We start from the raw sequence: 16,806 nt of genomic DNA, 5'->3' as shown, positions 1-16,806 counted from the left end.
CATCACAGGCCAATACAAGACACTTACATGGATCATAATGAACAAGCAACTTGTTTGATCATAGCAGATTTTTGGCTTTCTCAAAGGCTCTATATTGAGATGGACCCCACACCCAGTTGTCGCCTTTTCTTAGTAACACATGCAGTGGTTCTACTAAAGTGCTCAAGCTGGGTAAGAAATTACCAAAGTAGTTGAGTAACCCAAGGAACGAACGCAGCTCCGTCACATTCTGAGGCCTGGGTGCATTTTTGATGGCCTCGGTTTTTGAATCAGTGGGCCTGATGCCATCAGCAGCAATCTTCCTCCCGAGGAATTCGACTTCAGGTGCCATGAATACACACTTCGAGCATTTCAGCCTGAGTCCCACTTTGTCCAGACGCTGTAGGACTTCTTCAAGATTGTTCAGATGTTTAGCAGTATCGCAACCTGTGACCAGAATGACATCTTGAAACACGGCAGTTCTAGGAATGCACTTCAGTAAACTCTCCATATTCCTCTGAAATATGGCTGCAGCCGAACGAATTCCAAAAGGACACCTGTTGTGGACAAACAATTCTTTATGGCCGTTGATGCAGGTGAGTTTCTTCGAAGTGTCGAGAAGCTCCTGGGTCATATAGGCCGACATCAGATCCAGTTTCGTGAACGACTTCTCACCAGCTAGCAGTCCTAGGTAACGGATACTGATCCTGTTTCGAAAATCGGTTAATCGTAACCTTGTAGTCTCCACAGATCCTGACAGTGCCATGACTCTTCAACACAGGAACAATAGGACTGGCCCACTCATTAAACTCGACCGGTGATATGATCCCTTCACGCTGGAGTTTGTCAAGTTCAATTTCAACCTGCAAGAGTGCCTGCATGACAAAGACACCCAGCTTATATACAGGTGACCAAGCACACATGCCACATGCGTGCAGCCCGATGGCCTCTGACCACAGCGCCCTCTGGTGTCTGGTGACCCCCAAGCATTAATACATAACAGTAACGCCGGGAAAAGATAATACCGCCTGCCCACTTTTTTGGGGCGGAATCATCAGAATTTGGTGAAATCTACGCCCATAATATCGCCCAGCATTAGTTTCTGCACGTAATTAACGCTGAGATTCAATAATACCGACCGCCCACTTTTTTTTTGTCGTAAAGATCACATTTGCTGAAACTAACGCCCAGGAGATCGCCCAGTGTCACTTTCACCGCCTCGCACACATCTCGTCCACAATATTGCTCGCCCAAAATACCGCTCTGAAAACGTGGAACTGTTCTGAACGAATTACAGCGGTGTGGGTGCCATTTTTAAAATCGCAGGTTGCTTCATTCAAAAGGCTGCTTCAACTTTGGGGGAGTTTGGATTGACTCTGGAGTTCTTCTCAGGTGAAGTGACCATCTCAACAGACATATTTGCAGACTCTGGACTATTGGGGTTTACTGTATGTGTATTTTGGTGAGGAAATTATTGCTTCTGATCAATCGCTATTATACTTTCATTGCAATGGGGCCAGCCATTTCTCAACCTGCATCAATTAATACGCAGATGCTGCAGAGTGCAAATGACTCAATGTGTGATGCACATCATTATGTGCCCAATTTAAGACGTGCCAGAATGAGGAGGAGGTCCAGACCATACACACCCCGCACTTACAGGGAGAAGAGGTCTTACCTCGACATGTCCGAGCATTCCTGCCTTCGGAGACTGCGCTTCCACAAGGTGGTGGTCAATGAAATATGTGAGCTCATCAGGCCACATATGCAGCCTGCCATCAGGACATCAGTGCCAGTCAAGGTCAAGGACACCGCGGCACTGTCTTTCTACGTGTCCGGTTCCTTTTGGGCCTCCACGGTCGAGATTTCCCCTCTGTCTCACCATTCCACCCATCACCGCATTAGACAGGTCATGGAGGCCCTGTACATGCGAAGGATGGACTTTATCAGCTTCCCCATGACCACGGAGGCTCAGACTGACACGACTGGAGCATTCTATTGCATTGCTAAGATCCCCAGGGTGCAGGGAGCAATACAGTGCACTCACATCGCCATGCAGGCACCTTCTCAGGACCCAGAGCTTTTTCGTAAGAGAAAAGGATTTCATTCCCTGAAGGTCCAACTAGTTGTCGACCACAACCAGATCATAATGGCAGTGAATGCCAAATGTACAGGCAGCTTCGATGAGGCTCACATCCTGCGTGAGAGCGCTGTCTCTGACATGTTTAAGAGTCGGCCACAAGGGCAATGTTGGATGTTTGGTGACAACCGATATGGCCTAGCCACCTGGCTGATGACACCCCTGCGTGACACCCACACCGAGGCCGAGAAGCGATACAACCAGAGCCACAGAGACACACGCAATGTGGTCCAGAAAACAATAACTGTGCTTAAGTAGCGCTTCAGATGCCTGGACCACTCAGGAGGGGAACTACAATACAACTCTGAGCAAGTAGCTAAATTCATGGTCATGTGCTCCATGTTGCACAATCTGGCTATCAGGAGGGGCCAAGAATTGCCAGAAGGCACTGATGCTCCACCTCAGGAGAGAGAGGAAGAGGAAGACGAAGGGGTGGATGCTGACCTAGGGCCAGACAATCAGGCTGGCTATGCAACCATGCCCACACCCCCATCCAGACTGCAGGAAAGGGTCCCTGGGGGCTACATAGCTGCAAGACTCTTACGTCAGGAGCTGATATCTGAACAATTTACCTGAAAGAACGTTGCTGTGAGTGACAACACTGACACACTGCTGTGTGTTTGCAGCTCAGACATCAATGGTGGCCATCACCTTGGTGCCAGTTAAAGTTTATGTTGATTGAAGTTAAGTTTTATTTAACCCTTTCATGTTAAGGAATCACCAGTGTGTAATGGTCCAGCTATCTGAGACAATGCGCAACAAGGTTATGTTCAGTAAAATAAATTTATACCAACATTGGTCTGAAATCATAAGTATCACGGCCAAAATCACCCCACCCCTGCCTACACACCACTTTTTCGACCATTGACATCAATCAAATCGTCAACATGTCCAGCAACACAGAATACAAATGCAAAGCAGGAGGGTGGTCCCTTCCCCCCCATACATTACAACAAATTGTATATACCCAGATGGAGATATAACACAGCCCTCACCTATGGACATGCACCTCACTTTCCTTCCCCTGCCCCTTCTTCTCCCTTCCTCCAACCCTTCCCCTCCTCGCTCTATGCCACCTGGCCGAAGAACTCCTCAGGCGGTGCCTCATTGGGGGGGGGGGTGAAGGCAGAGGTTGGATGGGTATGGGAGCGGGGAGTGCCGAGGGGGGAACATTCTCTGATCCAGTGCGGAACCTCGGGGTGGAGTGCCGCGCTCGGGGACCACTGGGTGGCCTGTGCCAGCAGTGTTCCTGGCTATCGCATCCAGGGCCTCCGCCATCCGCGCAACGTACTCAGTCATGGTGGCCAGCTGTCGGGATATGCCCCCCAATGCATCAAGGGGCTGGTCACCAATGTCTACAGTCCTCCTGGACAACTGTACCATCTCTCCGTCCACGAAACCTCTGCGGGGTCGGCGCCGTCCTGGGGACAAATGGGATGCCCTGTGGCAAGGTGCTTGGGGCCGGCACCTCCAGAGTGGAGGCGGGAATGACCAGAGGAGCACTAGATGGCTTTGGGGTGGAATGGCCTGGAGCGTGGCGATGCAGGTTCCTCGAAGTCTGCACTCTCATCCGTAGAGAAAAGACCCAGTGGATTGACGGGGGAGAATCGGAGCTCCCCGGCACCAGATGTAGGATCGTCCGGCGAGTCCGGCCCTGCACCCCCACCTTCTGGCCTCCGTGGTCTTGCCTGGGGCTGCACTGCTGGCTGAGCTGCAAAACACAAATGAGGTTATTAGAGGAGAAGGGGGTGCTAGGGCCACAAGGTGATTCCAGCGCTACACACAGCATATGCATGACAAAAGCACCACCACTTTCAAGATCATCACAGACATGACATTTCATGACCATCAACACATTGTGCATTGCAATGATTTTAATTAGACCAGCATCATTTTAAAACAATTTTAGAAATCATCTATCATATATGATTGTTCGGATATGAGTGGGTGTGGCATCTATTGACTTTACATCATGCAATGGTGTAAACTTTACTCACATCGCATCACTTTGGGGTCTGCAGATGCTTGCGTGGCCATCCGAGGGTGCTTCCCCATGAGTGTGAGCACCCACTCCTCCGTGTCAGTGATGTCGCTGATGACTGATGGCCCCCCCACCCGTTCGCCTCTGCACGGACCTCATCGTCGATAGCTTCTTCTGTAAAAGGTGACAGGACAACATAGCATGAGGTCATTGCGTGATATCATTGCTAGGTACTGTCACAGAGACTGAGACAACACATAACCAACAGATGTAATCATGATTATTATGCTAATTATCATTCTTTACCTAAAGACATGCACCGTGACCGCAGGCTTTGACTACAACATTCCCGGTAAAAGTGGAAGACCTCACATCTGCTGATAGTCACTCATGACTTTTACAAATCAAATTATATAAATACATAAGTGCATGTAAATAAATGTAGTACATACTCTTGCGGATCCCACAATGTTGTTCCATCGTTTGCAGCATTGGTTGCCCTCACACACCTCGTTGGTCGCCAACGAGACCACCACTGCTATCTCGGCCCATATCTTATGGTAGGCCTTTGGGGTGGGCTTCCCACGCCCTCCCTGGGTCAAGTCACCCCAGCGTAACGCGATCTCCTGCAGGAGGAAGGTATTTGCCTCGTCCGAGAACCTCCTTGCTCTTTTGCATCCTCCAATGCACTCCTCTCCCAGCTCTTGCCAGTATCAGTCTCCACAGCATGCTGTGACGCCTCCTGCTCTCCCTCCATTATAGGCCAAATTCTGTCAAAAATGTAGCTGGTAACAGCTAATTTTTGTTTCCCTATTTGCACTAAAGCTCTAAACTCTCCCTCCTTCCTCACAAAGCAGCCACACCACACCCACACACCCCGTTCGATTGCTCCCGCCCCTAGCCCAGGCGCAGGAGTAGGCCATTCGGCCCTTCGAGCCTGCACCGCCATTCAATGAGTTCATGGCTGAACATGCAACTTCAGTACCCCATTCCTGCTTTCTCGCCATACCCCTTGATTCCCCCTAGTAGTAAGGACGACATCTAACTCCTTTTTGAATATATTTAGTGAATTGGCCTCAACAACTTTCTGTGGTAGAGAATTCCACAGATTCACCAATCTCTGGTGAAGAGGTTTCTCCTCATCTCGGTCCTAAATGGCTTACCCCTTATCCTTAGACTGTGACCTCTGGTTCTGGACTTCCCCAACATTGGGAACCTTCTTCCTGCATTTAACCTGTCTAAACCTGTCATAATTTTAAACGTTTCTATGAGATCCCCTCTCATTCTTCTGAACTCCAGTGAATACAAGCCCAGTTGATCCAGTCTTTCTTGATATGTCAGTCCTGCCATCCCGGGAATCAGTCTGGTGAACCTTCGCTGCACTCCCTCAATAGCAAGAATGTCCTTCCTCATGTTAGGAGACCAAAACTGTACACAATACTCCAGGTATGGTCTCACCAAGGTCCTGTACAACTGTAGTAACGCCTCTCTGCCCCTGTACTCAAATCCCCTCGCTATGAAGGCCAACATGCCATTTGCTTTCTTAACAGCCTGCTGTACCTGCATGCCAACCTTCAATGACTGATGTACCATGACACCCAGGTCTCGTTGCACCTCCCCTTTTCCTAATCTGTCACCATTCAGATAATAGTCTGTCTCTCTGTTTTTACCACCAAAGTGGATTACCTCACATTTATCCACATTATACTTCATCTGCCATGCATTTGCCCACTCACCTAACCTATCCAAGTCACTCTGCCGCCTCATAGCATCCTCCTCGCAGCTCACACTGCCACCCAACTTAGTGTCATCCGCAAATTTGGAGATACTACATTTAATCCCCTCGTCTAAATCATTAATGTACAATGTAAACAGCTGGGGCCCCAGCACAGAACCTTGCGGTACCCCACTAGTCACTGCCTGCCATTCTGAAAAGTACCCATTTACTCCTACTCTTTGCTTCCTGTCTGCCAACCAGTTCTCAATCCACGTCAGCACACTACCCCCAATCCCACGTGCTTTAACTTTGCACATTAATCTCTTGTGTGGGACCTTGTCGAACGCCTTCTGAAAGTTCAAATATACCACATCAACTAATTCTCCCTTGTCCACTCTGCTGGAAACATCCTCAAAAAATTCCAGAAGATTTGTCAAGCATGATTTCCCTTTCACAAATCCATGCTGACTTGGACCTATCATGTCACCTCTTTCCAAATGCGCTGCTATGACATCCTTAATAATTGATTCCATCATTTTACCCACTACCGATGTCAGGCTGACCGGTCTATAATTCCCTGTTTTCTCTCCCTCCTTTTTTAAAAAGTGGGGTTACATTGGCTACCCTCCACTCGATAGGAACTGATCCAGAGTCTATGGAATGTTGGAAAATGACTGTCAATGCATCCACTATTTCCAAGGACACCTCCTTAAGTACTCTGGGATGCAGACCAACAGGCCCTGGGAATTTATCGGCCTTCAATCCCATCAATTTCCCCAACACAATTTCCCGACTAATAAGGATTTCCCTCAGTTCCTCCTTCTTACTAGACTCTCTGAACCCTTTTATATCCGGAAGGTTGTTTGTGTCCTCCTTAGTGAATACCGAACCAAAGTACTTGTTCAATCGGTCTGCCATTTCTTTGTTCCCCATTATGACTTCCCCTGATTCTGACTGCAGGGGACCTACGTTTGTCTTTACTAACCTTTTTCTCTTTACATATCTATAGAAACTTTTGCAATCCGTCTTAATGTTCCCTGCAAGCTTCTTCTCATACTCCATTTTCCCTGCCCTAATCAAACCCTTTGTCCTCCTCTGCTGAGTGCTAAATTTTTTCCAGTCCCCGGGTTCGCTGCTATTTCTGGCCAATTTGTATGCCACTTCCTTGGCTTTAATACTATCCCTGATTTCCCTTGAGAGCCACGATTGAGTCACTTTCCCTTTTTTATTTTTACGCCAGACAGGGATGTACAATTGTTGTAGTTCATCCATGCAGTCTCTAAATGTCTGTCATTGCCCATCCACTGTCAACCCCTTAAGTATCATTCGCCAATCTATCCTAGCCAATTCACGCCTCATTCCTTAAAGTTACCCTTCTTTAAGTTCTGGACCATGGTCTCTGAATTAACTGTTTCATTCTCCATCCTAATGTAGTATTCCACCATATTATGGTCACTCTTCCCCAAGGGGCCTCGCACAACGAGATTGCTAATTAATCCTCTCTCATTACACAACACCCAGTCTAAGATGGCCTCCCCCCCTAGTTGGTTCCTCGACATATTGGTCTAGAAAACCATCCCTTATGCACTCCAGGAAATCCTCCTCCACCGTATTGCTTCCAGTTTGGTTAGCCCAATCTATATGCATATTTAAGTCACCCATGATAACTGTTGCACCTTTATTGCATGCACCCCTATTTTCCAGTTTGATGCCCTCCCCAACATCTCTCCGCTTCCCGCCCCTATCTCAGGCCGAATGGCCTCCGGTGTACTTACCTGCGCCGATTTCTTTATCTCTCCACAAGGGTTTTCTGAAGTGGCTACATACGCTGGCCTAAGTAGAAATGGAATAACTATTAGCTGGCCAATGTTGCCTAAATGGCCAAAACTGACGTCGGTGGCAGGTAACATCCCCTTTTGAAAAAAAAACTAAACTTAAAAAAAAATGTATCTAAGTGAGTTACTCTGGTGCAAATTGATTGGGGAAACTGGGGATTTTTAAACTTAGGCCTAAGTTTTAGGGAAATGTGAAGTAACCTAAAAATATAGGGGCTGATTTTCAGCACCTCACCGCCCACTGCTGCTCAGATTGGCGGTGTACGTCTTCTATTTGCTGCCCACCGACCTTCGAGGGACCTTCTTCCTGAATATCCCGTCCAAAGTACCGTCTGGTACCTCAGCGGCCATCAGTGGTACTTGGATGGGCGGAGGCCTTGATGAAAATCAGCCCCATAGTACTTTTAAAAAATTAAACGACCTGTTTCAACAAACATTCTGGATTATTACATTTTTAGAAAAACTGTGTAAAGTAAAATATACTTTCTTTTAATTTTCTATTGTTATTCAGGAAATATATATATTAAATTCCCATTTAATGTCCCATTCATATATATGATAGAATAAAAAAAAATTAAAATGTGAATTCTCTTTAGAAATTGCACATTTTCCCCTTTACAACAACATCTTGCATTTGTATACTGCCTTTAACATAGTAAAATGTCCCAAGGCTCTCGCAAGCCTCTCAGCTGGAAGTTTAAATAATTAATTGTTCAAGCTATAGGAACTGGAGTAAGCCATTCAGGCCCTCAAGCCTGTTCTGTCATTCAATTATATCATCACCATCATATCATCATAGGCAGTCCCTCGAATCGAGGATGACTTGCTTCCACGTCAAAAAGTTCACAGGTGTTTCAATGAAGGACCTAAAATTCCAGATCCCGAATTAAATCTTGAAGAGTGGAAGATGCCTGTGCGTGGATTTTTTTAACATGTGTTGGCCGTTGCACACCAGCCACCATACGGGCTTGACAGAGCTAAGTCTTGGTCCACTAGAAAGGGTTAACCAAGATGACTGGAGATCAGCTCTGCTGCACGGACCTGGGGCGCATACATATCGCAGTGTGGGCTGGCCCATGCTGCCCCTGGGCCCTCGCCTCTTCTGGGCCCCGAACCCACGCCTCTCCTGGGTCCCAATCATGGCTGATATGTATCTCAACTCCATCCTCCTTTACTCAATATCCCTTTATACTCTAACCGAACAAAAATCTGTCAATTTCAGTTTTGAAATATCAATTGACCATTCACAGCCTTTTCAGGGAGATTGTCCAGATTTCCACTATCTTTTGTGTAGAAAGGTGCTTCCTGATTTCATGCCTAAATTGCCTAGTTCTAATTTCAAGATTATGGCCTCTTGTTCTGGATTTCTCCACCATAGGAAATAGTTTCTCTGCATCTATCCCATCAAATCCGCTCATCATTTTAAACACCTTGATTAGATTACCCCTCAACTTTCTAAACGCAAGGGAATACAAACCAAATTTTATGCAACCTGTTTCATAATTTAAACCTTTAAGACCTGGTATCATTTAAGGTCAATATAAATATTAATTCCTGCAAACTCTGAAATAAAACTATATTTGCTAAAATATTTTTTGGTTTGTTTATATATTTTCTAAAGACAAACAGCTTGTTGAAATGATTGATGCAGCTGCCCTTGATGTTATTAAAGGAAATCAAGTCAACAGATCATATTCTAGATACCAGTCATTCACTGTGTTTTTGAGGGGTAAGTTTGCTTTTTTTAGTGTAACATGGAGCTGAAATTTCTGTTTTCACAATTTTATTGAAATGGTAAACAGTATTTCAAAGTTAATAATCTCAAATCATTTAAGTTATAAATTCCTCTGTCGCTGGTAAATGTCTGTTTTTGGTCAGCAGTCTCTTAGAGTGATACCATTTCATATTTGTGCTTTTTCACTCAAATTAGTGAACTGGAATTTTGACCATTGATGCCTTATTTACACCCGATTCTGTTTATTGACAGATATATAATGACTTTATTAATTGAAATAAAAGTAAAGGTACATAGAATTTGCAAATCATACTTAGTAGATTCCCATGTTTAACTGCACAGCTACCTTATTTGTGTAAAATACATTTCAAATGCATTAAAAAAAATATTCATAAGGAAACATCCGAGCTGTAAAAAATTGATCTATTTTGGATGACGTGTCCTCCTTAGTCACAATATGGAGTTATAAATCACTAATGTATTTTAGAAATGAAGGGGGAAATTTTAACCCCAGCAGGCGAATTAGGCTCAGGTGGAAGGTTAAAATGTTAAACATCTAAATCCTGACCCCAATCCGACCACTTCCAGTTTTAATGGAGATGAAATGGGGAGCATAGCCAATCCGCTTCCAGGCAGTGGGTTGACACTTTAATTATGATAGTAACCTGAAAGCCTTGTATTTAACCTTTGCAGGTTTAACTGTGGCTGACCAGGGTTCCCAGGCCTCAGGATTCCGAGCAGCTGTAGTAAGGCGAGAGCAACCACCGGGAGCACTCATTGTGGGCCGGGAGGAGCAGGAGTGCTTCCCCCGGGATCAGGGATCGGACCCCCACGGGATCAGACCGACCATGGAGGTGAGGGTTTGGAGGACCCCCCTGAAATCAGACCTCTCCACCCCACCCCCCTCCCCCGGGGTCAGGGCTTGGACCTACCGGAGGCTGTGGCCTCTTCTCCAGCGTTCCCCACCCAACTGGAAGCAAAGATTGTCAATCAGGCTGATCTAGCAGGTCCAAAAGTTAAAATTCCCCCCGTAGAGTCTCTGGTTGCTCTTTGCTGAATCTTCTAAAGGGCCTTGATATCACTGGCCAAGTGAAGGGACTGAAATGGAGACAATATTCTAAATGCAGTTGTACCAAGATTCAAGTTTTATAATGAACTGTCCTAGCAATACACCTTAACGCTTTGTTCACTTTCTCTATGGCCTTGCAATACTGAACTATCAATATATTTTATCCACTATGCGACCCAGTCCCTCTCCTACTCTGTAACTTTAAGAGTGTAAGCCTGCATGGTACACACATCCCTGGAATTACCCAGACACAAATCAGTCACACTGTATTCATCTATATTGAAGGACACCTGCCACACATGGGCTCATTTCTGTACTGTATCGAGACTACCCTGTACTCTCTTTATTCTATATTCCTAACTCCCACACACAACTTTGTGTCATCAGCAAATTTGAGAATTGTTCTCAACAGTATAATTGATAAACCCTCAAAATAAAACTTAGAACATAATAAATTTTAAGAACCAGTAATTTTGAAAAACAAATCCAACAATTTTCCTCTGCACAGTCCTGTCCTCTTCTGTTGGGGCCTTAGGTTTGTCTTCTGCTCTGTTCCCAGAGCTTAGATATTTGTGAGCTGGGCTCTTTTCCATGCCTCTCAGTACTGCATTTTAGCTCCTCAAAAATCCTCGCATTCACAGTTGTAGTTGTTATGTTCAGAATAATTCCACAAAATTGGACATTGTAAGCTCAAACTGTTGTGACCTTGGTCTCTTTAATGTAACTCTGGAGTGAGTAAGCAGCACGGTAGGCTGCCTTTTATACCTGCTTGCCCAGGGTGTGCAGGTGACCCTTGGGTCTCCCACAGGTGCGCCCCCTGGTGGCAAGTCTTACACATTGGTAATGTTTACATACATAACATCATTCTCCCCACCCCCCACCCATCCCACCCCCGCCCAAAGTCTCAGATACAAGTTATTTACAAGTTGAGGCGATCCGGGGCTGTGTGTTCCCGGGTTGATCGCCTGAGTTGAAGTCCTGGCATGGGTGAGTCGGTCGAATCATTGCTGCACTGTGGTGTGGCTGGTCTGATCAGACTGTCGGGCATGGTGGGTTCATCCTCGTGGTTGACCGCGAGGTCGATTGCTGGTTGGGTGTGTGTGAGTGGATCATTGATGGTAATGTCCTCTTCAAACTATTCTTGGTTGTCAGTGAACCGCAATTTGGTCTGATCCAAGTGCTTTCTGCACGTTTGTCCATTCAAAAGTTTGACAACAAACACTCTATTCCCCTCCTTGGCTAACACAGTGCCAGCAACCCATTTGGGACCATGACCGTAATTAAGAACAAACACGGTCATTAACCTCAATGTCACGCGATACAGCCGCGATTTCATGGTACACGTTATGCCGGTGACGCCGGGTTGCTACATGATCATTGAGCTCGAGTGGACTAAGGAGAGCCTGGTTTTGAGGGCTCTCTTCATTAACAATTCTGCATGGGGAACCCCGGTAAGCGAATGGGGTCGCGTGCGCTAGCTGGGCAGGATCGAGATAACCGGGTCTGCTCTCAAAACCATCCATTACAAGAAGCAAGCCGCTCACTTCGCTGTTCTCAGAAAGCAAAGGTATTAACACCAATGCTTTGTCCCACATCCAAAGATGGGCACTAACGTTATCTGTGTATGACCCCGGTGGTGGGCAATGATAGCTGACTGAGGACATCAGCACGGTACTTAGTGCCTGGTCTGTGACGGATTACGTAGTCATACACAGATAACGTTAGTGCCCATCTTTGGATGTGGGACAAAGCAATGGTGTTAATACCTTTGCTTTCTGAGAACAGCGAAGTGAGCGGCTTGTGGTCGGTTTCGAGCTTGAACCGAAGTTCCAAATAGGTATTGGTGCATTTTCTTAACCCCGTATACGCATGCTAATGCTTCTTTTTCAACCATACTGTAGGCTCTTTCAGCGTTAGATAAACTTCTGGATGCATATGCAACCAGTTGCAGTTTGCCTGACACATTGGCTTGCTGTGACACACAACCGACCACGTATGAAGATGCATCACAAGCTAGTACTAAACGTTTACACGGGTCATACATTACAAGTAACTTGTGAGAACATAGCAAGTTTCTGGCCTTGTTAAAGGCTGTCTCTTGAAATTTACCCCAAACCCAGTCGTCACCCTTGCGTAGCAATAAATGCAAAGGCTCCAACAAAATGCTCAACCCGGGTAGAAAGTTACCAAAATAGTTGAGGAGTCCCAGGAACGAACGCAGCTCCATCACATTCTGTGGTCTGGGTGCATTCTTGATGGCCTCCGTCTTGGAGTCCGTAGGTCTGATGCCATCCACCGCAATCTTTCTCCCCAGAAATTCGACCTCTGGCGCCAGGAAAACACACTTGGAGCGTTTCAGCCTGAGTCCCACTCTGTCCAGTCGCTTTAGAACCTCTTCCAGGTTGTACAAGTGTTCGGTGGTGATGCGGCCAGTGATCAGGATGTCCTCTTGAAACACCACGGTGCGCGGAACCGATTTCAGCAGACTCTCCATGTTTCTCTGGAAGATGGCCGCAGCCGAGCTAATCCCAAAGGGGCATCTGTGGTATATGAACAGTCCTTTGTGCGTGTTGATGCACGTCAATTTTTTCGAAGGTTCAGCCAGCTCCTGTGTCATGTAAGCAAAGGTTAGATCCAGCTTGGTGTACGACTTCCCCCCCTGCTAGCGTTGCGAACAGGTCATCCGCTTTGGGTAGTGGGTACTGGTCCTGGAATGATACTCAGTTGATCGTTACCTTGTAGTCCCCGCAGATTCTGACCGTCCCATCGCTCTTCAACACCGGAACAATTGGACTGGCCCACTCGTTGAACTCGACTTACGGTATGATCACCTCTCGTTGAAGTCTGTCCAGCTCAATCTCGACTTTCTCTCACATCATCTATGGAGCCATTTGGGCCTTGCGATGAATGGGTCGTGCATCAGGGACTAGATGGATTTGCACTTTGGCACCTGTGAAATTGCCGATGCCTGGCTCGAATAACGACGGGAATTTGTTTAGCACTTGGGCGCACAAGGCGTCATCCACCGAAGACACTGCTTTGATGTCGTCCCAGTTCCATTGGATCTTTCCTAGCCAGCTTCTGCTGAACAGCGTTGGGCCGTCGCCTGGTACAATCAATAGTGATAAATCATGCACAGTTCCATCATACGATACCTTCACTGCCGCACTGCCAATGACTGGTATGAGCGCAGCTTGGTATGGATGGGGCTTAGTTTTGGCCTTTGTGCCTTGTTGCCCCAGTTTCTCAAAAGCCTTCTGGCTCATAATTGACTGACTCGCCCCCGTGTCCAATTCCATGGAAACTGGAATGCTGTTTACTTTGACTTTTAACATTATCGGAGGGCTTTTGGTGGTGAAGGTGTGTACTCCATACACTTCCTCTTCAGCCTCGGGTTGAGTTGCCTCTCTTACTCGTTCAGCATGATCCGCGCCGGATTGGTCATCTTCTGCCGACCCTGCCATGTGGTGAGTTGCAGCACGACTGCTCATTCGCTGGAGGTGCCCCATTGTTCCACAGCCCTTGCACACATAGTGCTTGAATCGACATTGATGGGCTCGATGATCATCCCCGCAACACCAACATGGTGTTAATGGATTCGCATTCACGCCCCACAGTGGACTCTCAGTCATCCTAGGTCTGGCTTCTGTGGGCGTGTAGGCCCTGTCATGTACAGTTCTGCCTGCTGAAGGTGTTATTTTATGCACAGTACTTGCCAGTGAGCTTCGATGCTGCAATTATATCTGTTTAGTGTTATCGTTCGTGGACGTGAAAGCCTGAGTTAGCGTGATGGCCTTACTCAGATCTAGGGATTCGGCAGACAGCAGTTTGCGAAGAATGACCTCGTGGCCGACTCCAGGCATGAAAAAGTCCCGCAACACTTCCCCCAAAAATCCAGCAAATATGCACGGTCCCACAAGGCGTCTTAGATTGACGACATAGCTCGCCTCGTGCTGGCCCTCGGAGCGATGACGGATGTAAAAGCGATGCCTGGCCATCAAGATGCTCTCCTTCGGCTTGAGGTGTTCCCGAACCAGTGAGCACAACTCTTCATATGTCTTCTCTGTTGGTTTCGTCGGTGCTAGCAGATTTTTGATGAGGCCATATATCGTGGACCCGCAAACAGTGAGAAGAGTCGCCCTGCGCTTGACCACGGTTTCTTCCTTATCCAGCTCATTGGCCACGAAGTACTGGTCAAGACGCTCAACGAAGGCTTCCCAATCATCACCCTCAACAAATCTCTCAAGAATACAAATGGCAGCCATAACCACGTGAAAGTTCGTGATCTGTTACTCGTTGCCAATTGTTATGTTCAGAATAACTCCACAAGACTGTATATTGTAAGCTCAAACTGTTGTGACCTTGGTCTCTTTAATGTAACTCCAGAGTGAGTAAGCAGCATGGTAGACTGCCTTTTATACATGCTTGCCCAGGGTGTGCAGGTGACCCTTGGGTCTCTCACAGGTGCGCCCCCTGGTGGCAAGTCTTACACTTTGGTAATGTTTACATATGTAACAGTAGTGTTTTCCTATCTTCTGTTTTCTTATCAGCACTTATGTGACCTCGCAGCTTTGTGTCCTTCTATGTCATGCACCCGCCACTCAAGATAAGAAAACACAGAAAATAACAGATAAGATCAGAAAGAAAAAAAGGGGACTAGCACTAGCACTAGCAAGGTTATTAGAAAACCCAAATGAGACAGAAAATAAAGGAGTGTGAGAGGCATACAATGTAACAGCCAAACAGAAAGAAAGAGCGAAAAGGACATACACAAAAGAAATAGATAGACTGCCACACATATTGTATGACAGGTATGCACAGAAAGTGAGAAATAATACAGAAGGAGAAGAGACAGACCTACAGAAAGAGACAGCCAGAAAGAATGAGAAATACTCAAATGGACAGATAACAAGAGAAAGTGGCTCAAAACGAAACACAGAAAAAAAATTAAATGGATGACAAAGAGTTGAAGACAAACAGAAAGGCAAGGGAGTTGTAAACACAAAGGGGATACCTTTAACCTCCTAGGACGGGCTAGTAGGGGGGAGATAAAAAGGTAAAAATGGGAATCCCGCCCCAAACTCCAGTTTAAACGGAGGCAGGTTGGGATGGGTGACTAACCTGCTATCCAGAGGCGGGTCGTGCATTTAAATATTTTAATGAGGCTGTGTGCCTTGCATATTTTCAGATTTAATGCTGCCCGCCTGGGTTTCCCAGGCAGCTGAAGGGAGGCGAGAATGGTTGGATGGAATAGGTAAGTAGTTTTCCAGCACTGCGTGTGGGCCAGGAGGAGCAGGAGTGCTCCCCGCCCCCGTCCCAACAAGCAAACTTGCTACTCTTTCCAGCAGGAATCACTGGATAGCAATCAAGAGGAAATTAATTTTCCACCTCCCTAGCCTAGGGCAACCAAGGACATTTATGAACACGTGCACCATCGTCACCTCGGGTGAGATAGAAACATAGAAACATAGAAAATAGGTGCAGGAGTAGGCCATTCGGCCCTTCAGTTCATGGCTGAACATGCAACTTCAGTACCCCATTCCTGCTTTCTCACCATACCCCTTGATTCCCCTAGTAGTAAGGATTTCATCGAACTCCTTTTTGAATATATTTAGCGAATTGGCCTCAACAACTTTCTGTGGTAGAGAATTCCACAGGTTCACCACTCTCTGGGTGAAGAAATTCCTCCTCATCTCAGTCCTAAATGGCTTCCCCCTTATCCTTAGACTGTGTCCCCTGGTTCTGGACTTCCCCAACATTGGGAACATTCTTCCTGCATCTAACCTGTCCAACCCCGTCAGAATCTTAAACATTTCTATGAGGTCCCCTCTCATTCTTCTGAACTCCAGTGAATACAAGCCCAGTTGATCCAGTCTTTCTTGATAGGTCAGTCCCGCCATCCCGGGAATCAGTCTGATGAACCTTCGCTGCACTCCCTCAATAGCAAGAATGTCCTTCCTCAGGTTAGGAGACCAGAACTGTACACAATACTCCAGCTGTGGCCTCACCAAGGCCCTGTACAACTGTAGCAACACCTCCCTGGCCCTGTACTCAAATCCCCTCGCTATGAAGGCCAACATGCCATTTGCTTTCTTAACCGCCTGCTGTACCTGCATGCCAACCTTCAATGACTGATGTACCATGGCACCCAGGTCTCGTTGCACCTCCCCTTTTCCTAATCTGTCACCATTCAGATAATAGTCTGTCTCTCTGTTTTTACCACCAAAGTGGATAACCTCACATTTATCCACATTATACTTCATCTGCCATGCATTTGCCCACTCACCTAACCTATCCAAGTCGCTCTGCAGCCTCATAGCATCCTCCTCACAGCTCACACTGCCACCCAA

General features: G+C 46.6%; 1 protein-coding gene across 1 annotated transcript in view; it reads left to right on the top strand.

The window, feature by feature from the left end:
* The window catches only part of mcmdc2 (minichromosome maintenance domain containing 2), a 163,955-nt gene that overhangs the window by 59,587 nt on the left and 87,562 nt on the right, over window positions 1-16,806 (top strand). Inside the window, exon 6 of the mRNA XM_070884760.1 lies at window positions 9,274-9,381. Within this exon, the coding sequence (XP_070740861.1) occupies window positions 9,274-9,381 (108 nt within the window). The remainder of the gene's footprint in view (window positions 1-9,273; window positions 9,382-16,806) is intronic.

Source organism: Pristiophorus japonicus, chromosome 1 (genome assembly GCF_044704955.1).
Source record: "Pristiophorus japonicus isolate sPriJap1 chromosome 1, sPriJap1.hap1, whole genome shotgun sequence".
NCBI lineage: Eukaryota > Metazoa > Chordata > Chondrichthyes > Pristiophoridae > Pristiophorus > Pristiophorus japonicus.
The sequence above is the reverse complement of the archived record's forward strand: the minus strand, read 5'-3'. Positions and strand labels throughout refer to the sequence as shown.